Source organism: Taudactylus pleione, unplaced genomic scaffold (assembly GCF_031769625.1).
Source record: "Taudactylus pleione unplaced genomic scaffold, aTauple2 ptg000017l, whole genome shotgun sequence".
In the NCBI taxonomy this organism is placed as follows: Eukaryota; Metazoa; Chordata; class Amphibia; order Anura; family Myobatrachidae; genus Taudactylus; species Taudactylus pleione.
This window is the reverse complement of record NW_028284419.1, coordinates 14006171-14030070: the sequence shown is the minus strand read 5'-3', so window position 1 is coordinate 14030070 and position 23900 is coordinate 14006171. Positions and strand designations below refer to the sequence as shown.

The window sequence follows — 23900 nt, the reverse complement described above, 5'->3', positions numbered from 1 at the left end:
AATCTACCTGGTGACACTTAGTCAGTTCCTGATTTATGTAATGTGTATTCTGAGAGCTTGCACCATGGATAAATGTCATCATTTTTATATCACGCTGCTTCTGTGCTAGTGTCCACACTTCACCCTTTCCGGAACAATCAGGCTGGCTCACGTACAACTACAGCTCCAATATATTGTCAGTGAAAGAAAAACATTTGGCGGTAGAAGTAGGACTACATTTATTAATCAGTGTATTATATTTGGGAACCAAAAGCAAGGAAAAGTAATGTACTGTTATTAGAGATATGTGCCCCAGTTTGCAGACACCAAGTACCCTTAGATGTCTGGACTTTGCTAGAGGAACTAACAGCAGTATGAGACTGGATGATTCCTGCAGCCAACAATTTAGCAAACTCTAAAAAATCATAATATGTATGTATGTATGTATATATATATATATATATATATATATATATATATATATATATATATATATATATATATAATAGAAATAGGCTCATGAGGGAGATAATCTCAGTTTGGCCAATCAGGAGGAGAGAATCAGGAGCATATTGAAATGTTTTCAATGTATAAAAACTCAAATTAGAATATTTCAATGAACAGAGAGGAAACTTATCTTCAATAAGGGGCCAACTCTATAGGTAGTAGAGTTCATACAAACAGACACTATGTAAACTGGACCATTTTTGCCATCAATAATCCATGAAGTGCTCTGTAACTTTCATGTGTGTAGACTACCTGTTCACAAGAGGAGTCAATCATATGCCTCTGAAAATCGATCATTCATGTATGGAAAAAACCATAGCAGCCAGTGACCTAATTCTCCAGCATGAGTTCTCATATTCTCTTACTACATTATACAGTTCAAGATCAAACAGATCACTTCACCTCATCTTTATCTTCTGATCTCAGCAATTCAGTAACAAAAAAAAAGCATGTTACGTGTTCTTTTCTTCTCTTCCGTGAACTCTTGTTCTAATATGTACTTACGAATACACACACACACACACACACACACACACACACACACACTTGCTGCAGTCATGCCACCAGGACCAGGGCAGCTCGGCTTGTGTTGAGTGTGTTTTTTTTTTTGTGCCTTTTCCGGATGAAAATGTGACCAAGACGCACCAGGAAACTGCACTTTCGTGCAAAAAAGACGCTCAGCGCAAACAGAGTTGGGACATGGTGGCTTACTCAAGCCACATGGCATATTGAAGCTAGGAGTATGGACACGTGTGTTACTATCTTTTTTTTTTTGTCCTGATGAAGTTTTTGATTAAATGAAACGTTGACCGCACGGAGGTATCTGTTGTGAGCTAGGTGTTTTTACACCACGACTTTATTTGCTGTATCAAGTCCTGCGAGTGCCACTATTTTGGATTGGTTTGTTTATCACGCATATTGGAGGCACCCAGGTGGGATGGACACGTTTAAGCATTGAGTAGAAATGTTCTTAGTTTTGAAAGAAAAGCAGTTTTTTTCAATGAAGATAACATCAGAAATGTACTCTATACATTGCTAATGTGGTAAATGACTATACTAGCTGCACAGGTCTGGTTTTTAAAATAATATCTACATAGGTGTATAGAGGCCCATTTCCATCAACCATCACTCCAGTGTTCTAATGGTACATTGTGTTTGCTAAGAGCGTTAGAAGACTAATGGATGATTAGAAAACCCTTAAAAACGCTTGTGCAATTATGTTAGCACAGCTGAAAACGGGTTTGCTCATTAGAGAAGCTATAAAAACTAGCCTTCCTTTTAGCTAGTTGAGAATGTAGAGCATCACATTTGTGGGTTTCAATTATACTCTCCAAATGGCCAAAAAGAGAGAATTTTCATGTGAAACTCGACAGATTAATATGGGCAGAAGAACACATACATTGGACAGAGGAAGATTGGAAAAAAGTGTTATGGACAGATGAATGGAAGTTTGAGGTGTTTGGATCAGACAGAAGAACATTTGTGAGACACAGAACAAGTGAAAAGATGCTGGAAGAGTGCCTGACGCCATCTGTCAAGCATGGTGGAGGTAATGTGATGGTCTGGGGCTGCTTTGGTGCTGGTAAAGTGGGAGATTTGTACAAGGTAAAAGGCTTTTTGAATAAGGAAGGCTATCACTCCTAGTGTTCACTCTAGCTCCGGCGCAAGGCAGGGCGACGGAGCTAGAGAGGGCACGTTGGTGCGCGCGCCGAATAAGGGGGCGTGGTCATCAAAAAGGGGGCGTGTCTATAAGACGCGTCCCCTTTTCGTCACTCTTGGGGGCGTGCCCGGCACTTACGGACACGCCGGGCAGCCCCCAAGCCCTGCAGACAGGGAGTATAGATGCCGGGCGCATGCGCCCGGTGTCTATTCTCCGGCGGTGACCGAGTCACCGCACATTTCTTCACCCGCGGGACACTGCGACCCGCGGGTGAAGACGGTTCCCGCAGGCTGTTAGGGCAGGGCACTTTTTGCCCTCCTTCTCGAGGGCAGGGCGCTTTTTGTCTTCCAGAAAGAGGGCAGGGCGCCGCGCCCCGCTAAAACAAACTAGCGGGAACGCTAACTCCATTTTGCAACGTCATGCCATAGACCCTGTGGACAGCTCTTGATTGGAACCAATTTCCTCCTCCAACAGGACAATGACCCAAAGCACACCTCCAAATTATGCAAGAACTATTTAGGGAAGAAGCAGGCAGCTGTTATTCTGTCTGTAATGGAGTGGCCAGCACTGTCCCCAGATGTCAACCCCATTGAGATGCTGTGGGAGCAGCTTGACCGTATGGTACGCAAGAAGTGCCCATCAAGCCAATCCAACTTGTGGTAGGTGCTTCAGGAAGTGTGGGTGAAATTTCTTAGATTACCTCAACAAATTAACAGCTAGAATGCCAAAGGTCTGCAATGCTGTAATTGCTGCAAAAGGAGCATTCTTTGACGAAAGCAAAGTTTGAAGGACAGAATTATTATTTAAAATAAAAAATCAGAGATATGGTAAGAACTTACCCTTGTTATCTCTATTTCTACGAAGTCCATAGGGTATCCACAGGATACCTTGGGGTATAGGTGATGACGTCAGTCTTCAGGCACCACAGAGTTAAAGTTTTCAGCCTCCCAGGATGCATCTGGGTCCCTCTCCTATACCCCGCCCCCGGGCCAAGGCATCTCAGTTACGTCACAAGCCATAGGCCGGAGGAGGAGAAGAAAGAGAGAAGAAAGATCTGGACACTCACGAGAATCACATTCTCACCATAGGGAGACGGAAAAACCGGTGACCAGAATAAAGCCCATCTGCAGTACAGGTGCGACAGGGCGGGAGTCCTGTGGAACCCTATGGACTTCGTAGAAATAGAGATAACAAGGGTAAGTTCTTACCATATCTCTTATTTTCTACTGCAGGGTCCATAGGGTATCCACAGGATACCTTGGGGATGTCCCAAAGCAGTATCCTTCAAGGGTGGGGACGCTCCTGTGCTGAGAGGAGAATCCGCCGCCCGAAGGAAGCATCCTGAGAGACAAAGGTGTCAAAAGCGTAATACCTCACAAAAGTATGGACAGAAGACCACGTATCAGCCTTGCAGTATCTGAACTGCAGAGGCACCACGTCTAGCTGCCCACGAAGGACCCACAGACCTAGTGGAATGAGCCCTCATAGAGGAGGGAACTGAAAGACCTTCATGGAGATAAGCTTCTGAAATTGCCATACGAATCTAGCCTGCCAAAGTCTGCTTTGAAGCAGGCCAACCCTTTTTACGGAAGCCACAGAGGACAAACAAAGCGTCCGACTTCCTAAACGAAGAAGTGCGGTCCACATAAATCTTTAAGGCCCACACAACATCCAAAGTGGCTTCACCCACTGAAAGTCCAGGTGAATTGAAAGCCGGCACAACAATTTCTTCATTGATGTGAAAACTGGATACCACTTTGGGAAGGAATCCCGGACGAGTGCGAAGCACCGCCCTATTCCTATGAAAAATCAGAAAAGGGGGGTCTACAAGAGAGAACCCCTAAATCGGAAACCCTTCTGGCCGAGGCAATGGCCAGAAGGAATATGGTTTTAGCTGTAAGCCATTTAAAGTCCACTGAGTCCAGTGGTTCAAACGGCGGTCCCTGGTCTCAGGACCACAGCCCAATTCCAAGGCGCCACTGGTGAACAAAAGGTGGCTGAATGCGAAGAACACCTCGCATAAAGGTGTGCACATCAGAGAGCGCAGCAATCCTACGATGAAACCAGACTGACAGGGCAGACACCTGCACTTTCAGAGAAGCCAGGCGAAGCCCATGATCCAGTCCAGCCTGTAGGAAAGCCAACACCCTAGATAGGCGGAACTCCCTAGGGGAATACCCTCTAGGTCTACACCACCGGAAGAAAGTATGCCACACACGATGGTAGATTCTTGCCGAGGAAGGTTTACGAGCTCTTAGCATGGTTTGCACCACGGAGCCAGAAAAACCCTCTGGACCTTAGCATGACCGTTTCAACAGCCACACCGAGTCAGGTCCGGGTGAAGACAAGGACCCTGTGACAGCAGATTCGGTCGTAATGGTAACCTCAGAGGAACGTCTACTGACAGACTCTGGAGGTCGGAGAACCAGTGCCGTCTGGGCCACTCGGGAGCTATCAACAGTAGCGTACCGCCTTCTTGATCTGAATTTCCGTATTACCCGCGGAAGAAGGAAAAACGGAAGGAAAAGGTAGGCAAACTGGAACGTCTACTGGACGGACAGGGCATACACCAGAGACGCCTTTTCGTCTCTTGTTCGAGACCCGTACCCCGGCAACCTGTTGTTGTGCCGGGACGCCATGAGGTCTATCTCTGGACTCTGAAAGACGTCCTGGTGTAAAGACCACTCTCCCGGATGCACGTCCTGCCTGCTGAGAAAATCCGCTTCCCAGTTGAGGACTCCCGGGATGAACACTGCTGATAATACTGGGAGATTGCGCTCCGCCCAGACCAGAATACGGGACACTTCTGCGAGTGCTGCACCGACTTTGGGTTCCTCCATGCTGGATTAAGTAGGCCACCGTGGTGGCGTTGTCCGACGGGACCAATACAGGGTGACCCTGGAGAACCGGCTGTGCCAGCTGGAGAGCTCTTAACACCACATGGAGCTCCAAAATGTTTATTGGAAGCTCCGCTTCCGCCCGAGTCCACCTGCCCTGAAACAAGTGTGGACCCGTCACAGCTCCCCAGCCCCGGAGGCTGGCGTCCGTTGTTAACAGGACCCAGTTTGCCACCCAGAACGGGCGACCCTTGTTGAGGTGGGTCATCTGCAACCACCAGGTTAGAGACAGGCGAACGTCCGGAGTGAGCCCCATCGTCTGGGACTTGAGACACTGAGGCAATCCATTCCATCTGGACCGGATCAATAGCAGCAGAGGTCTGGAGTGAAATTGGGCGTACTCCACCATGTCGAATACCGACACCCTTGAGCCCAATAACCTCATTGCCGAGTGTATCGACACTCGACGACACTGCAGACAACTGCAAAACCCTCAACTACAAAGCAAGGATCTTTTCTTCCGTCACAAAGATCCACTGCTGCCTGGAGTCCAATAAGGCCCCGAGGTGCAGGATCCTCTGAGACGGGGTGAGAGTGGACCACTGCCAGTTTGTCAACCAGCCGTGACGTTGCAGTACCGCAATCGTCAGATCCAGATGGTGTAAAAGAAGCTCTGGAGACCCCGCTATCAACAGGAGGTCGTCCAGATCAGGCGACCGCAGGAGAGCCGCCATGACCGCCATGACCTTGGTGAATACCCGTGGAGCAGTCACCAGGCCAAAAGGCAGTGCCCGGAACTGGAAATGTTCGTTGCAGATTGCCAATCTGAGGAACTGCTGATGGCGCAAAAGAATTGGGACATGCGGGTAAGCGTCCTGGATGTCCAATGACACCATGTAGTCCCCAGGTTCCAGTGCCAGAATAATGGACCGCAGGGTCTCCATCCAAAACAGAGGCACCCTCAAGGACTTGTTGAGGGCCTTTAGGTTTAGACCCATTGGGTTTCTGCACCAAAAATAGAATGGAATAGAAACCCAGGCCCCTCTGGGAAATTGGAACATGCACTGAAACTCCGGCCTGGAGCATAGTGTGCAAAACCTTCCGCAGTTCCGAGGCTTTGCTCCGGTCTAGCGGAAGTCCTGTGGTAAAGAACCGGGATGGAGGCCTGTGCCGAAAGGAGAGGGCATAACCGTGAGAGACCACCTCCTGAACCCAAGTGTCTGTCGTAGTCCTCGACCAGCACTGAGCGAACTGAAGCAGGCGCCCCCCACTTTGGGGTCCCCCAAAGGGAGACCTGGACCATCAGGCAGCAGGTTTGTTATCTGACCTAGGAGCAGGACGTCTGGTACTCCAGACCTGTTTCTTGGGCTTGGACAATTTCTTGGTCCCAGCCTGCCGTGGAATGGACTGTACTTTAGGCCTACCTTGGGCCCTGTGAGGCCGAAAGGACGACCCACCAGCACTAGAAGGAATCGTAGCAGACGGAAGACATGCAGATTTTGCTGCTGCCAACGTAGCTACTATTTTGTCCAGATCTGGACCAAATAGTACCTGTCCAGACCTTCTAATCCCTTTTTGGAATCTGCGTCCGCTTTCCAAGAACGCAACCATAAGGTGCGACGAGCAGCCACGGCTGCAGAGGAGAACCTAGAGGTGAGCATACAAATATCGAAGGCCGCTTCATTAATGTAAGTGGCCGAGTCTCGGAGATTGCCCACCAACTCGGTCTGTTCAGCCGAACAGTCAGAGTCCAAAGACGCCTCCAAATTATCCGCCCAGTGCTCCATAGCTCTGGCTACCCAACACACGGCCATAGTCGGTCTGGATGCTTCCCTGCAAGGGAATAAACGGATTTGAGGCAGATCTCCACCTTGCGGTCAGTGACATCCTTCAAGGATGACATCGAAGGCATAGGCAACGTGGCACTTTTGACTAGGCGTGTGACATGGGAATCCACTTGCGTAGGGGATTCCCACTTAGAAAATAATTGACCGCAAACGCATAAGCAACGGTTAAGCGCCTCTGGGGTTGAAACCATTTACCTGAATTTTTCCACGCCTCCTCTAAATGATCCACTAATTGATCAGAAAGAGGGAACACCGTAGCCTCACCCTTAATATCCTTAAAAAGGCATATATGAATGTGGCCACCGAAGGATCAATATCCTCAATAACTAAAGCCGTGCGGACCGCTCGAATAAGACCAGGGATATACACCTTGGACTTAGCGTCCGGCTCTTTGGTATGGAGAGGTTCTTGGGGAAATTCTGGATCTATCTGACCATCATCTGATGTCTCATCGTCATCTCCATAAGGAGCAGATAAAGACGCCACCGGCCGTTTATGAAGCCGCAACACAGACTCCCCCTGTAAAACATCGGACAAATGCTGAACCGATGTAGTTAGAGTATTAACCCACGTAGGCTCCGGAGAAACCTGGGAAGGGACAGGGAGCCTGTGGGGTACCATCAATTGTCTCGGGAACTCCCGCATGGGTGACGACACCACTGACTGCTGGGACAAACCCATCTGGGTAAACGCAGGTGGCGGAGCTAGCTGGCCCACAAGGGTTGTAAGCGCCTTAGCGAAACAAGCCCAGGGAGGTTCCTGTACCGGGACCGTGACCATAATCGGCCGTGACAGTGCCAGGCACTGGGGACATAACCCCTCCATGTTACCCTCCCCCTCCGCTATTGGTACCTTACATTTAGTACACATGAGCTGGAGAGGAAAGTCAGTCTCAGACATGATGGTAAGTATGTGACACTCACACCTATACGTATTGGTATAGTGTGAATAACACCCTGCACACCGCAAGGGCTTTGAGCAGAGCAAGATCAGGGACAGTAATAAGGCTGACAGTAGAAAGTGAAAGTACAGACAGCAGGCTAGCAGATTAGTCACATACAATGCAGAAGAAACAAATCCCTGGACTATTAGCGCTGATTCTCAACTACTCAGACCCTCAGGCTGGTAGGACTCAGCGCTGCATACACTGACCTGTGACAAACGGAGGAGAGGTATGCTGGGGGACCCAGACCGCAATACCACCGCTCACAGGCTTCCAGCAGCGTTCACCATGCTTCAAAGATGGTCACCGAGGAGCAGAGGATGAAGGAGGCCAGCCTGGGGGAGGAGCGCTGAAACACTATGGCCAATCAGACAGAGCAGAGAGGCTGTGTGCAGCAGGGGAGGCGCCGGCTGTGAGACAGGGAAAGCGTGCTCCCCTGGCATGCATTTAACCCCGGGGCGCTGCAGCGCATGCCGCTCAGCAGCGGCCCGTTGTCCCAGGGGGTAGTGGAAGCGCAGGTTGGTCGCCTGGCTCCACGCTGCAGCCAGTCCCCAGGGAGCCCCCTGCCTGGGGACTCAGGACCATGTGACCAGCGGGGACCCACCGCGGGATCCCGCTGCTTACCTGCTATCCCCTGGGATCCGGCCATGGTCCAAGACATCTGGGGGCACCGCTAGCCGTGACCCCAGATGTCTACCAGCATCCCCGGATCAGTACCGGCGTGGTGTAGGGGAGACAGCATGGACGTCAGTACTGACTGTCCATGCTGTACTCCCAGATGTGCAGCCAGCGCTGCCTTTAAAACAAACTTCAGGGGCTCTTCATAGCCCCCCTCTGCACAGTGCCTCCGACTCCGGCCAAGCACCGACGAAACTGAGATGCCTTGGCCCGGGGGCGGGGTATAGGAGAGGGACCCAGATGCATCCTGGGAGGCTGAAAACGTTAACTCTGTGGTGCCTGAAGACTGACGTCATCACCTATACCCCAAGGTATCCTGTGTATACCCTATGGACCCTGTAGTAGAAATAATTATTTCTAACCTTGCCAATGTCTTGACTATATGTTCTATTCATTATGCAACTCATTTGATAAATCAAAGTCAGTTTACATGTAAAACACGAAACTGTCTGGGTGACCCTAAACTTTTGAACGGTAAAGTATGTATGTATGTATGAATGTATGTGTATGAATGTATGTATGTATATATATATATATATATATATATATATATATATATATATATATATTTTTTTTTTTTATTATTATTATTTATTTATTTTTACACATAACCAATCCACTACTTTTATTGCTACTCTTACTTATTTTAAGAATAATAAAATATGCTTGTGGAGATCATCAGCAACACATAGAAGCAATCATAAAAGTACAGGCATCTATGCAGTTGCGCGGTTCATCTTCCTCTCCAAACATTCTGCATCTGCCACCCTTCTCCTACAAACCCTACACTGGCACCCCCTCCCCTTCAAGCTTCTCACACTCTCAAAGTCCTCACACAATCCTCTCCTATTTACATTTCTGACCTCATCTCCCTACACACACCTGCCCGTCCACTTCGCTCCACGACTGCATGCCGCCTCTCCTGCCAACTGATTACTTCCTCCCACAGCTGTCTCCAAGATTTTGCCTTTGATGCTCCCTACTTCAGGAATTCTCTCCACCTCTCTACTAACCTTCAAACGGGTTCTCAAGACTCACTTCCTCATAAAAAAAGAACCAGAAACATAGAATTTGGCAGCAGATAAGAACCACTTGGCCCATCTAGTCTGCTCAATTTTTAAACATATTATTACCTCAACCCTTATTGATCCTTACTTCTTCTGAAGGATATCCTTATGTCTATCCCATGCATGTTTAAATTGCTCTGTCTTAGCCTCTACCACCCCTGATGGGAGGCTATTCCACCTGTCCACTAGCCTTTCTGTGAAGTAATTTTTCCTCAAATTTCCCCTGAACCTACCACCCTCCAGTTTCAGAACATGTCCTCTTGTTCTAATACTTTCTTTGAAGAATGTCTACTTCCTTTACCTTGTTAAAACCCTTTATATATTTGAATGTTTCTATCATGTTCCCCCTAACCCTTCTCTGCTCCAAACTATTCATATTAAGACGTTTTAGTCTTTCCTGGTATGTTTTGTGGTGTAGACCTTGCACAATTTTAGTTGCCCTTCTTTGTACAGTACCTAATGTATTAATATCCTTCTGGAGATATGGCCTCCAGAATTGAACGCAGTATTCGAGATGAGGACGTACCAATGACCTATACAGTGGTATTATCACTTCTTTCTGCTACTGATTCCACTCCCTATGCAACCAAGCATCTGACTTGCCTTCCTCATTGCTTTGTTACAATGTTTGCTTGCCTTTAAGTCACCTGAAATAGTGATTCCTAGATCCGTTTCCTCTTCAGTAGTTTCTAGTATAGTGCCATTAATACTATATTTAGCCTTTGGATTTTTGAGACCCAAGTGTATGATCTTGCATTTTTTGGCATTAAACACTAGTTGCCACATTCTTGACCATTCCTCTAGTCTCCCTAGATCAGGGGTCTTCAAACTTGGCCCTCCAGATGCTGTGGAACTACACATCCCAGCATGCACTGCACATAGTTTTAGCATGCTGTTATATCAAAACGGTGGCAGTGCATGCTGGGATGTGTAGTTCCACAGCAGCTGGAGGGCCAAGTTTGAAGACCCCTGCCCTAGATCATCAATCATTTGTTTTACTCCTCCTGATGTGTCTACTCTGTTGCATACCTTTGTGTCATCTGCAAAAAGGCATAATTTCCCTTCAATACCATTTGCAATGTCACAAATAAAGATATTAAAAACCACTGGTCCAAGTACAGATCCCTGAGGTACTCCACTGGTTACATTTTCCTCTTGAGACTGCACTCCTTTTACTACAACTCTCTGTTTCCTATCATGCAGCCATCATCTTATCCATTCAACTATCTTTGTATCCAATCCCATGCTTTCCAATTTATTTAACAGTCTGCCATGTGGAACAGTGTCAAAAGCCTTACTAGAGTCTAGATAAGCTATATCTATGCCCCCCCCCTTTATCTATTTCCTTAGTCACCCAGTCAAAAAAGTCAGTCAGATTTGTTTGACATGATCTCCCCCCAGTAAATCCATGCTGTTTGGGATCCTGCAAATTGTTGGATTTGAGATAATCTACGACTTTCTTTTAAGAGTGTTTTCATCAATTTCCCTACTACTGATTTAAGGCTCACTGGTCGGTAGTTGCTTGCCTCTTCCTTGCTTCCACTTTTGTGCAGTGGGATATTTGCTCTTTTCCAGTCCTCTGGAATTACTCCAGTAGCTAGTGACTAGTTGAATAATTCTGTTAATGGTGTTACCAGCACCCCTTTAAGCTCTTTTAGTATCCTTGGATGTATCCCATCTGGCCCCATTGACTTATGCACTTTCAGTTTTGAGAGTTCTGATAGGATCTTCTCCTCTATAAATGTGTTTGTTCCTACCTCATTTTTCTGATTACACCTGCAACTTAACTGTGCCCCCTTGCACTCTCTCTCAGTAGTGAATACTGAACAAAAATAATTAAGATGATCAGCTATTACATTGTCATTATATTACATTGTCATTACATTACATTGTCATCAAACCCTTCAAACCCTCATCCATACCCACTGCTCAGTGATCCTTCCTCACAGACTACCCCATCTGTGTCAACCCTGTCTGTCTGCACCATCTCTTTAGAATGTAAGCTCTCATAAGCAGGGCACTGCAGAATATCGGTGGTGCCATATAAATAAAGGATAATAATAATAGTAATAATAAATAAGTAATAACTAAAGGCCCCATACATCTGTGATTGAGGCAATTTGGCATTTTGCAAATGAATGTCCAAAAGAAAAAAAAAAAGAAAAGAAAAGATCGGTAATGTATGGGGTTACCGATTGCCAATTCCAATAAAAAAGCAATCAGAATCTAGTGTTCACGCTAGGGCAGGAAGGGGGCCTGTCAGAAAAAAAAGGCAACGTAAACACCTTGGAGAAGATCAGCCAATTTACTAGATCTGTGATTTGCTGAAAATTATCTACAAATCACTGAGAACTACCAAAAATATGGACGCAGATTGGTGGATAGGGGAATCTTTAAATTGGGGAATGGTTTATCACGGAATCTTGGAATTTTGAGATTGCTGATGTATGGGTCCCTAAACAAGAGTGAATTTATCCAGAACCTTGTGGGTCCTGTGCATGGGGCTGTTCTGGATGTATATGAGCGTCCAACTCACTGCCAGACCTTGTCTATGTACAGATGTACTCTATTTTTCTAGAATAATTGATAAATACAAATTAAAAATAGGCCACCATAAATTGTCCATTACAATATTTACCAGTTAGAATCTTGAGATAATTATTAAACCTATACAGGCGAGGTAGACAATGACAGGTCACTTAGGGGGCAATTCAACTGAGCGTGATGTGAATAACGCCGGGAAGGGGTACCAAAGAACTATTTAATTGAGCATGCCGTTAGTCCGACTAAAGGATTTCTGCTTGCATCCTCCTGAGGTTGAGCACAGAAATCAGACTAATGTGCTGGCCACGATGCTGTTGTTTCAGCTTAACATCGTGGTCGGCAGTCAAGGCGGAAAATGCCGGTTAGTGTGCCTAAACATCTGGCTTAAGGTGCACTAACCGTCATCTCCTGATTGTGTGCTGGGCGCGGTGGGAACAATTAAAATAGCTCTGGGAACCACTTCCTGACGCTATTCACATCACGTTCACTTGAATTGCCCCCTATTTAATTGTACCTAAAAAGAAAGATGTTCCCCAAGAAATATGTATGGTGCAAATGAAAATAAAGATGAACATTAAGGGCCATATTCAATTTGGAGCAAAAAGCCGTTCTCGGCGACACTTTTTAATTTTCGTCGATTTGAGTTATCCCCGTATTCAATTTGTCGGATTTTTCACCAGTGCGATAAGAAATGCATCAGACTCTGCGATAAAGTATCACCTAGGAATAGGTGGCGTAAAAAAGTGCAGATTTGAGGTTTTGGGGTGCAGACTTCCAAAAACCACCCTGCACCCCTTGGACAGGCCCCCAAAGGTATTCTTTGTCAATTTTTTTTTAAAAAGTACCTTAGGACAGCCCAAAAGTGTACTCTCGTTTTGGGGGCAGAAAAAAAAAAAAGTTGGGGTACAAACTTCTAAACTACCGAAATAGACCCGGGGGGATCCCCAAGTATGTCCCAGGTGTTTCTTTGATTGCAGGTGGATTTTTCACATTATGTAAAAAAAAAAAATCACATTAGCCACTTTAAAATTAGCTTGCATCCATTTTCAAGTACCCCAAATTTGGTGGGACTAGTCATCCCCCCCCCCCCAAAAAAAAGAAGCTAAATGCTATTCTCACCACTTTCCCAAAGACGCTAAATAGCACCTATTGAGACCATTTAAAGACCCCAAATACCTTTAGCAGGGCTATTCGTGGGTACCCATAGTGAACCCCCATGTCAGAGCATCTTTTGGGGGGTGGTAGGCCGATTCCCCCAAAAATGACAGGTCTTTTCGCCGATTTCGTTTACGACAATTTGGAAATGAATACGGGGATACGCGGGGACGAGCGCCATAAGTTTTCCACCATGAAACCTGTGATGATGGCAACTGACTTTGCGCTCCAAATTGAATATGCCCCTAAGTAACTCTTCAGCATTTACAAACAGATTAGCTATGCATGTGTCATTTCCTCTGTGCATGCAATCTTCCTGGCTCCTCTCACTTCCCAGAGTGTGAAATGACACATAAAGCTAGGATCTCTGAGGCACTGCTTATTTATACAACCTGCAGAAGTCTTAGGGATGCCAGCAGTAATATAGAAGTTTAAGAATGTAGGCAAAGAACAGAAGAATTCCATTGTTCCCTTCAAATTCAGAGCTGAAAAAAGCACTTACTGGTTTGAAGGGTTAAAAATAACAAGAAAATTTGGAAATGTAGACATTTTATAATTTGGACATACAGATGCTAATTTAACAAATGTATTGAAAAAAATTAAAAAAAATAATTGAAAACCAGGACTGGTAGAGATTAAAAAACAAACAAAAAAAACAAAACTTTAAAGACATCCAGCAACATGCATCAAATTGTCTTCTAATGCGGAGAACTGCAAGTAATTCACAGTTATTACCACTGCTTAGGCCACAAGTGTCGGACGGTGTGGACTGTAAAAACCTAAGTAATGTCATCAACCAGCCATAGAATTTGACTGCCTGGGTTACTGTCCTCTATAACAGAGTGACCTTATGCATGTGGTCCCTCTGCTGTAACTAAAACCAATCTCCATGGCAGAGGTTCTCAAACTCAGGGCCTGATTCAGACCCGCTCGCGAGCGGGTCGATGTTGCCCAAGTGCGCATGCTCACTACGGAGGTGGCTCCGTCGTGCGCATGCGCAAGACCCGAATAACGATGGCCAAGCCGTCGTTATAGGTCTCGCACCAAAAGGAACGTGCTGTCGATGGTGATTGACAGCACGCCCCCTTTGGTGGGCAAGCCGGGGGCGTGGCTGCCCAGACGGAGGCGTTCCCATGGGAACGCCTACCGTCTGGGGCCGGCCCCACTGACATCACTAGTGATGTCAGTGGGAGTGCTTTTGGCTCTGATAGACTCCAGGTCTCGTCGCAAGCCCGATGGTCGCGATGGTCTTGACCATCGCAACCATCATTTTGGCCGCTCGCTATAGCTGTGGGTGGTCACCCACAGCTATGCGAGCGGCCAGGAGGCCGCTCCAAAAGGTAGGGGGGACGGCCCTGATTCAGAGCGAGCGCTCTGTCAGAGCGTCCGGCTCTGAATCAGGGCCTCAGTCCTCAGGACCCCACACTCAGGTCATGTTTTGCAGGCGCATAGGTCAAGTTATTACTCACCGATACATTTTAAAAGATCCACAGGTGGAGCTAATTATTTCACCTGTTATGAGACCTGGAAAACATGCACTGTTTGGGGTCCTGAGGACTGAGTTTGAGAACCTGTGCTCTATGGGAAAGCCAGGGTAATAAGCAAATTTGCGACCCTGCCCATAATCCCAAAACTGTAATGTGCCTGTCATCATTCTATTTGGGGAGAGGGAATTAATTTGAGAAAGTTTACATTTCTGCTTTACCTTGAAATATTATGCAACTTTTATACCTGACAAGTATTTAATGGCAGAAAAACAACCCATTCTCCAAACAAAAACTTTTTTCATTATAATGCGGAATTAAAGAAATTTTGTTAGAATGGCCACACAACTTCCAGGTGCATGCAAGCTTGCTGCTGACATAAGTAATGTCTAATAATAGCAATAGGTGCACATATGTATTAACTGCACAGAGGCCAACTAGCTACTAGAGATGACCAATACGATCTCAGCTGTGTATTAGTTCATCCACTAATGAACAAACTGTGAATAAATGACATCTCATACGGTTTATCTGCCAACATTTTTTACAGAATGCTTGACATCATATTACCTATTGATTCATCTAGATTTTTGCTTAACTAGATCCTTTTGAACAGCAGAGGCGTTCATTAGAAAGGACAGAAAGGCAACACATTTGGCTATAAACTACTCTACAGCTTCAGGAAATAATAATATAAAAAAAATATATAATATATATATATATATATATATATATATATATATATATATATAGTTCTCGTTTGCTTAATTCCTACATGAAAGAAAAGTTAAGGGCTCTCCACCTAAAGCATACGATTATCTATGAAAGGAATATGGCTAAACTAGAACGGTAACAAAACATTTTGATAGGTGTACTCTAGCGAGTGTGTTCCCAAGGCAGGTTACGGTCTGTAACCTGGTGATGCTAGAGGTAGTTTGGACAAGATTTCCATGTCCCGCTCTTCTGACAGCTGTGGTAGATGACTGCTTTTTCAGGGAGTGAAAGCGATTCCTACTATTTCAGAATTTAATTTTTATTTTAGGCAGAGAATCCCTTTTACCACAGGAACGATTCCCTCTATTCCCAACAAAATGTTCTATTAAGATGGCTGCTATGTGCCATGTACCCATTTGAAAGTAAGTATTGCTTCAAAGTAAACTCAGTGAAAGCCTAGGTTCCAACTTTATCCTTTTGGAACCCCAGTATCAGACAGTTTTTCATGCTGGGTAATAAAATGGGGAAGACTATCACGTATTTATATAAAGCATTTACAGATCTTCATATCAAAAATTGCAGGTGTTCCTCTCAAACCTCACAAAGCAAAAATATATAGCTTCTTATGATGGACATAACAAATGCAATTTCAAACAAAGGTTCTTATGCAGGAACAAGTAAATAAAAACCATGGGGGAATCCAATTAAGAGCGAATATATTCACCCGTCCGAATCTGGGTAGCTGCCGCCACGCTTTAAAACAGCGGGATCTCGCTCAAAAGTGTTCGCTACCCCATAGGGCTACCCGCCCGGCCAAAGGGTGCGAGATGGGCTGCCATTGCTGGCGTTTAAACGCCATGGCAATTCACACCCTTTGCCTGTAATTGAATATTCCCCCAATCGGTAATCATTGCAGTATCGATCAGAAATTTTATTTAAAAAGCATTTATTAAATAAATCACCTCTGCTAGACTTTGTTGTGATGGATGAAAAATGATAATCAAAATGTTATAAATCATGTCATAGACAAAAAAAAAAAAAACAGGATACAAATGTGTTAACATATATTAATTTACTGTGGTGGTACCCTCACAGAAACAATTACTATACTTGTACAGTGTTTACCAGATGGACAAGTATTAGCTGCATGATTCCATTAGTGTATCACGTGAAGAGTAGCCTTCTTAAACTGGCCACACACTAGGTCAACTTACATCCAACTAGTTGATTGGTTGGAATGAAAATCTGGTAAGGGATGAAAGCAAATGACAATCAGCAATTTGCTCCCAAACGCCGGAAAATGGACAAAAAAAGTTGTTTGAACAAATTATTTTGATCAAACATTTAACAAACTTGTCTGACGACCAATTTCATCTGTTTTCTGGCATTTAGGAGCAAATTGCTGATCATCATTTACTCCCATACGTTACCAGATTTTCATTCCAACCAATCAACTAGTTGGCTGGTTTGACAGATAATCTTTAGATGTGTGGTCAGCTTTAAGCTGGGCATCCATTATACAATTTTCTGTCAGATATCTGTCTGGTTGGAATGAAAACCTGGTAATGTATGGGAGCAAATGACAATCGTCCATTTGCTCACAAACACTGGAAAATAGCCAAAAGTGGTTGTTCAGAAAAATTGGTTAAAACACAAATTTAACAAATTTGAACAATTTTTTTTTTGTCCTTGTTTCAGTGTTTAAAACCATATGGTCGACAGTCATTTTCTCTCATACATTACCAGGTTTTCATTCCAACCAGGCAGATTGGATAGATATCTGACAGATAATTGTATAATGGATGGCCAGCTTTAGAAGACATACTGGTGCCGTAATATGCAAAATCCTGGTCTCAGTTAAGCCCCCAAATGGTGTCACATTTAGGAAGGAAAAGCTAGGGAGAACTATGCACACATATTGCAAACTTTTACTGTGGATTTGGGTGGGGTTATTCCTGTCAGCCCTGTTTCTCCATTATCATCTGATGGTAAATGACATAATACTGATGATGGGCAGGGAATGAGAGCTAGCACAGCAACCCACCCTATTAGGGGATCACAGCTCAAGGTGCCCATAGTCACAGACAGATACATTGTGCCCATAAGTAACAAAATAGATTAAACTTGCAGATTTACCAAGCACAGTGCACGTACACTTAGACCACATACATACATACATGGGGGGGATGATAGCAAGGAAGCAATTACAGTATTTGTTGGAACAGAGATTGCAGAAAAAATCCTCTATATTGCATACGCAGACCATGTAATATTCTGCTTAGTTATTCTATGGCTCTCCCACTGACCTGGGACTACAAAACTCAGAATGTCCTGAAAATCAGAATGCCAGGGCAATGCTAGAATGCCAGTTTACCCACTTGTCTGTTGTATATAAACTCTCACGATTAGTTCTGTCGTGAATTAATGATTCTTCGCCCCCCCAAGTGTCAATTCGATAACGGCACTAACGCGTCCCAATAAATATATTTCTCCTTCTTCAGCAATAGAAACGGCCACACGGGTCCTATCTGCTGTCAGGCCTAACACAACCAATACCCAGCCGCAGCATGTCTGCGCCCGCCCGTACCTGCACTGCGCGGCTCAGGAAGGTGCCGGCATCCGCCGCCAGCTTCTTTACGTTGAAGTCCATGTTGGCGGTGGCACTGGGGGGTGATGGTGATTGCAAGGCTCAGTGAGAGGGAGACTCCGCCCGCAGATCTGGGCTGTCACACACACTGGGTCCTGGGAGGCTACAGCTCCCAACCCGTGACCGGAATTGGGTTAGAAAGAATCAGTAGTATGTCCCCACACCCCGTAGAGATGACGTCCAGTTCTAGTTACTAGAGGCTGGGATTGTAGCTCTAAAGAACCGAATAGTGTCTGTAAATTGTGTTAGTTGTGTACGTGAAAGCTCTGTGGTGGACGCCATATTTGCTGAGACCACTGTGATTGTTAGGGACGGCGGGAATGTGAGTTTGACAGTTAAAATGTGGACAATCACAACAGGACTGCAGCATAATACTTATGCACGGACAGCACCACCAATAAAAGTGTATAATTATTTTGACCACTTTCGGGTTCTAACCTGGCGCCTTCATTGTGCGTATGTGAAAGGGGATCTATCCACTACCGTCAGAGCGTGCGCACAGGCTGCCAGGCAGGCAGGGAGCAGATAGCATTAGCTATAGGAGAGATGAGCCCCAAATGTTAAGCTTTTAAGATCTTGAGAAATAGCCCCCTTTTGCAGTCCACATTGAGGTATTCTGTGTTAGTTTGCAAAGCACAGGATACCTCTCAGAAGTCTCCTTCATTAGTTATTAAATAGTTTGATTTCTTAGATTTGTATTAGCCATGCGGAAACAGACATTTGTACATGGTTTAATGCTTAGAATCTGTGCTTGTATTTGTATGGCGCAAATGAGTTATTTTAGAGTGTGTAAAAGTTGGTATAATTAGTAGCTGACATGAGTTATCAATGGAGTCATCTTTTTAAAATGATTGCGGTGTCAAGTACCCTCCATGTGACTAAAATAATGGCATATATAGACTAGATGAGAGGTTCAGAGTCTGAGAAATCCAACATAGCTCGGTTCCTCCTTCCAAATTTGGTCCTCAAATTGAGGCAAAACGTAATTTTCCTGGAAATGTCAGATCTAGCGTGTTTTGGATTGCATTTAAGTCTTATCCCTCGTGATTTCCGGCAGGTGCCATTTGGATAGGAGAGTGCATGGAGTGGGTTGATGGCTTTAGCTGTGCTGCAATAGTGGCAATTTGAGAGACTTGTATGTGATTAGAGTGGGTGGAATAAAAGGCATCTTTAGTCTGTGTGCCTATGAGGGTCAGACACTATAGCAAGCAATCTGCTGTACAGGCTCCTCGTGTATATGTTTGAAAGTGAACTACACTAAAAAATGTTTTCACAAGGGTTTCTACACGGGCGTACAGGGAGCAGGGTGTAGCGTTCTCGCTAGGCTGTTTCAGTGGGGCGCCGCACCCTGTCCTATTTCTCAAGGTCAGAAAGCACCCTGCCCTCCAGCACGGCGTAACGCTGAAACAGCATGTGGGTTCTGTCTACTCCTGTGGGTCGCAGTGTCACGTGGGTGGGAAAAATAGCTGTGCAGCGGTCACCGCCAGTGAATGGATGCCAGGCGCATGCGTTCGGCATCCATTCACAGTGATCACAGCGCTTGGGAGCTGCCCGTAAGTGCCGGGCACGACCCCAAGGGTGACGAAATGGGGACGCATCATAAAGAAATGCCCCCTTTTCCTTGGCCACGCCTTTTTTGGGGCGGGCATGCGGCTTCGGCACATGCAAAAGTGCCCTTTCTCTGGGTCCGGTGCCGTGCCTGCCGCTGGACTTAGAGTGAACACTAGGGTGTGCCCACACCGCACACCTGCATCCATTATAGTCTTTATACTTACTTGTCCGTTGTCTCCAGAGTGCTGCTCTGCAGCGTCGTGCCAGCGCTGCAGAGCAGCAAAAATCATGCATGCGCAATACTGCTGTCCTCGAGAAAATGGAGCAGACACCATTTTCCTGGAGACTCGCGCATGCGCAGTAGATTCTGGCACTTAGCCAGAATCTACTGCACCCGCGGCACCACTGGAGGGAGCCCGCACTGAGTCTGCACGCGGGCCCCCTCTCTTAAAACGACCCTGTATCTACAGTATACAGTATATGAGTGCATAGATAGTACTATAATTTCAAGCTTAGCTGATCAAAGATCTAGTTTGACAAAAAAAGCAGTCTTTTAAACTGTACATGTCAGGGTGAGATAAAGGGACAGACACTGTAGCTGTAATTTACACAGGCCCTTGCTTGTGTTTGAGTCTGAGCTGCATCTGTTGTGGGCCTGATTCATAGATTTACGGAAATGGTACCACCGCTGCATCTTTGTACACTATGGCTATGTTAAAATATAGAAAGCCCCACAAGGTGTCTTAAGTAAAAAGATTTCAGGCTTCTGAGATCCAATGGCTGTACCCAAAGATGCAGCACTGGATCCTCTGCGTGAACATTGGACATTTGAGCAACCCTCAGGTTACTCAGGATGTTCGGCAAAATCACGTTGCCTGGGCCAGTGAAGCTGCGTCCAAGGACGCAGCCACTGGTGTCAGCAGACCCAGGAAATGGGGCCAATACACCCCAGTATTCTGGAACGCTCCTTGTCAGCACTCCCAAATGCCAGCAGCAAGTCGGTCATACTGCGGCTTTTGAGGCACCACGACTGAGGTCACAGGACCAGATCTGTTCATGCGCAGTGCAGGCCTTCGCATCATTCAACATCGGCGATAATAAGCTAAAATATATTTTGTTTTGGCTCAAAAAAAAATGTCAAGCCTCTTAATTAAACTTTATAATATATAGTTCTAGGGAAGATTGTGTGTATTTAAGAAGTAGTGTATACTAGTGTACTTACTGGGTGTATTGGCCCCGTTAGCTGCACCCGAAAAATAATAAAAACTAAAAGAAGACATTTTATTCTGGTTTAAAAATAATTCTCAAGTCTCTTAATTAAACTGTATAATATACAGTATATTTCCAGGAAATATTGTGTATGTTTAAAAGTCAGTATAGATTACTGTACTTATTGGTTATTTTGGCTCCATCAGCTGCATCCTAAAATAATAAAAGCTAAAAGAATAAAAAAAATTTTGTTTAAAAACAATTCTCATGGCTTTTAAAAAAAACTGCATGGTAAAAGGTAAGTCCCTCATTTCTCTATCTTATTGTACGTTCATTTGGTGAGGTGGCAGTTACAAGTTCACGTACACTAGTTTTACTCCTGTCCTGGTGTAAATCAATCATGAATCAGTCTATAGAAGAATAGGAGCAGCCCGGCACTAGTGCTAGCAGTCACAGTACTTATTCAACATCTACTTTTAAAAAAGGTCAAGGGATCAGAAGTAGGTGTAAGAAATGGCACTCCAAATCTAAACAATGTTTGACAATCTTTAAGAAGGCATCACCTCTAACTACATTATGTAGACAAAAGTGATTTGACACTGACGGCAAATAGATCAATGTGATTTACGTCAGTACTTTGTAGGTCCACCATACGCAGTGATTACTGTAGACACTATTCTAAGTTCCTGGACAACAGCAGGAGGTATATTTTGCCATTCCGCCTTAAGTACAGCGACCAACTGTGACACTGAAGAAGGTTGAGTCGCCTAGAATGCACCTGTTGCTCCAGTTTGTCCCAGAGGTTCTCAATGGGGATAAGATCTGGACTCTGAACTGGCCAGTCCATCAGGGAATACCGAATTTTCTGTATACCAGTCCAGTGTCGCCCTGGAAACATGACAGGTAGCATTGTCATCCTGATAAAAACATTTGTTGTTTCTGTAGAACAATAAGTGCATGGGCCTCACTATGAAGTGTTCTTGTCGAAACCACCACATCAGTGGGCATTTGGAACTCGTGTGCATTGGTTTGCATGGTATGCATTTCGCTTGTGTGGGGGTTTCTAATCACTTTTGTCTACATAGTGTATGAAGGAAAAAGTTAATGTAAAATATGGTAAAATTGCCAACATGCCAAACACCACACACAGTGGCAAAGAAAGGCTGAGACCATGACCTTTTTTTGGGAATTATTACTACTGCTGTTTCATGCCCTAGAATGCCTATTGCGAAACCCAGGACCAAACACAGTTAGGCATCTTTTGTAACCTTGCATGCACCACCTTCTCGTTCTGAGTCTAGATGTGTCACCTCTAAAACGGACAAATCAGTGCACAAAATGAACACTGAGGCTGAAGAAAAAAATGTGTGTTCACAAACTGATCACTAGAAGATGAACGGGTTTTGCGCTAATTTGATGTATATAAAAATTATATAATAATGCTATTCAATACTATTACCAATATGGCAGAACCAAATAAGATCAAGACGCCAGAATAGTTTTAAATATATTTATATTAAATAATCTAATTCATAAAAAGCATACATATTCAGGTGTACTATACACTATAACATGCAAAAAAAATCTGAACAATTATATGTATATTTATGATAAACTTTTCATTTGAGGGAGCGAAACCGGTCAGAGGACTGTTCTTATTAGATCTGCTACTTGGTGGGACTTTGTACGGCCGGTCCCTGTAACTCCAGCACTCACTTTAAAGAGGAGAGAAGACGGAGACGTAGACTGGCCTATCCTGCAAGCCAGGAGAGTGCTTTTACTGCAGTGTGGAGAAGGGCTGTTACAGGCTGACAAAATAACTGCCCAGGAGAACCGCTTGCACACTTTAGCCCGACAGAGCTCCAAATACAGGAGCTTATTAAACAGAGGAGCGGACACTCAAACAACCTTACCTTTACAGTCTAATGTGGTGAGATCTTAAAGTGACATATAGTACTTTGCTCCATTAACATTATATTGAAGAAAAGAACGGGCTATTGGACGCACCCACCTCTACATATAATTGCAGATTTTTTTTTTGCATCTTATAGTCTATAGTACACCTGAATATGTATGCTTTTTATGTTTAGATTATTTTATATAAATATATTTAAAACTATTCTGTTGTCTTGATCTTATTTGGTTCTGCCATATTTGTTAATAGTATTGAATAGCATTTTTATAGAATTTTTATATACATCAAATTATCGCAAAACCCGTTCATTTTCTAGTGATTGGCTTTGTAGTTTTTTTGTGAACTTACACAGGTTCACAGGTGGGTTACAGCTTTATAAAATGAATTTGTGCACTAAATATATTGGTATACATTATTTTAAGTATTAGCGCCCTGCTAATTAGTGTGTTAGTGGTCACAAACTGCACAGATTACTGAGGAGAGTCTAAGGGTGTCCACAAGAGCTGTGTGTGAGTTTCACATTTCTGATTCTGACACTGTAATCCTAGAGAAGCCTCCTTTCACCATTTCTGACCCTTCTGCAGATGTGAGGATGAGTAGCAGTAAAAGTAATGCTGAGGGGGATCATTGTGTATTGACACTAATGAGGATGTTGATGAATGTGTTTCACAAGAACAAGTTGATAAAATTCAGATGGTTGATGTTTGAGTTGAAGTAAGTGGCAGCACTTCAACCCAGTGATAAGGAGCGCTTTGTCATGCCTGGGCTAAAGGACAAAAAATCCACCTCTTCCATGTGAAAATATTCGAACCCAAATCTTGAAAACATTTTTCAAGAAATCTGTGGCATTTGTAATGCCAGCATAAGTAGAGGTAGGGACGTTAATAATCAAGGCAACTCCTCCCTGTTATGTAATTTGCAGTGAAATTATTCAAGTTTATCAAAATCTGGAAAATCATATACAAGTAGTCCAGCATCAGCTACCAGCAGAATGGACAGAAACAAGCACATGCAATCTCCACTGCCAACGCCTTCATCATCAACCTCCTCATTAGCAAGCAGAGCTAGTCCTCCTGCATACAATGTGCAAATGCCAACTGACACTCCTAATGCAATCCATGATTCCCCCAAAAAATCCTTGTGTGCTATGACTGCAGCTGCTG

At 44.6% G+C, this 23900-nt stretch overlaps 1 protein-coding gene across 5 annotated transcripts in view; it reads right to left on the bottom strand.

Moving 5' to 3' along the window:
- SH3GLB1 (SH3 domain containing GRB2 like, endophilin B1) overlaps positions 1–18236 on the bottom strand; it is a 68113-nt gene extending 49877 nt beyond the window's left edge. For 2 of the 5 annotated variants that reach the window (XM_088482197.1, XM_088482199.1), the window contains exon 1: positions 18003–18235. In XM_088482197.1, coding sequence (XP_088338323.1) covers positions 18003–18065 — 63 coding nt within the window. In that variant the 5' untranslated portion in view covers positions 18066–18235. Of the gene's footprint in view, positions 1–18002 lie in introns of all 5 variants that reach the window. The other 3 variants (XM_088482198.1, XM_088482200.1, XM_088482201.1) reach the window with 3 other exon arrangements.
- Positions 18237–23900: the final 5664 nt, after the last annotated feature.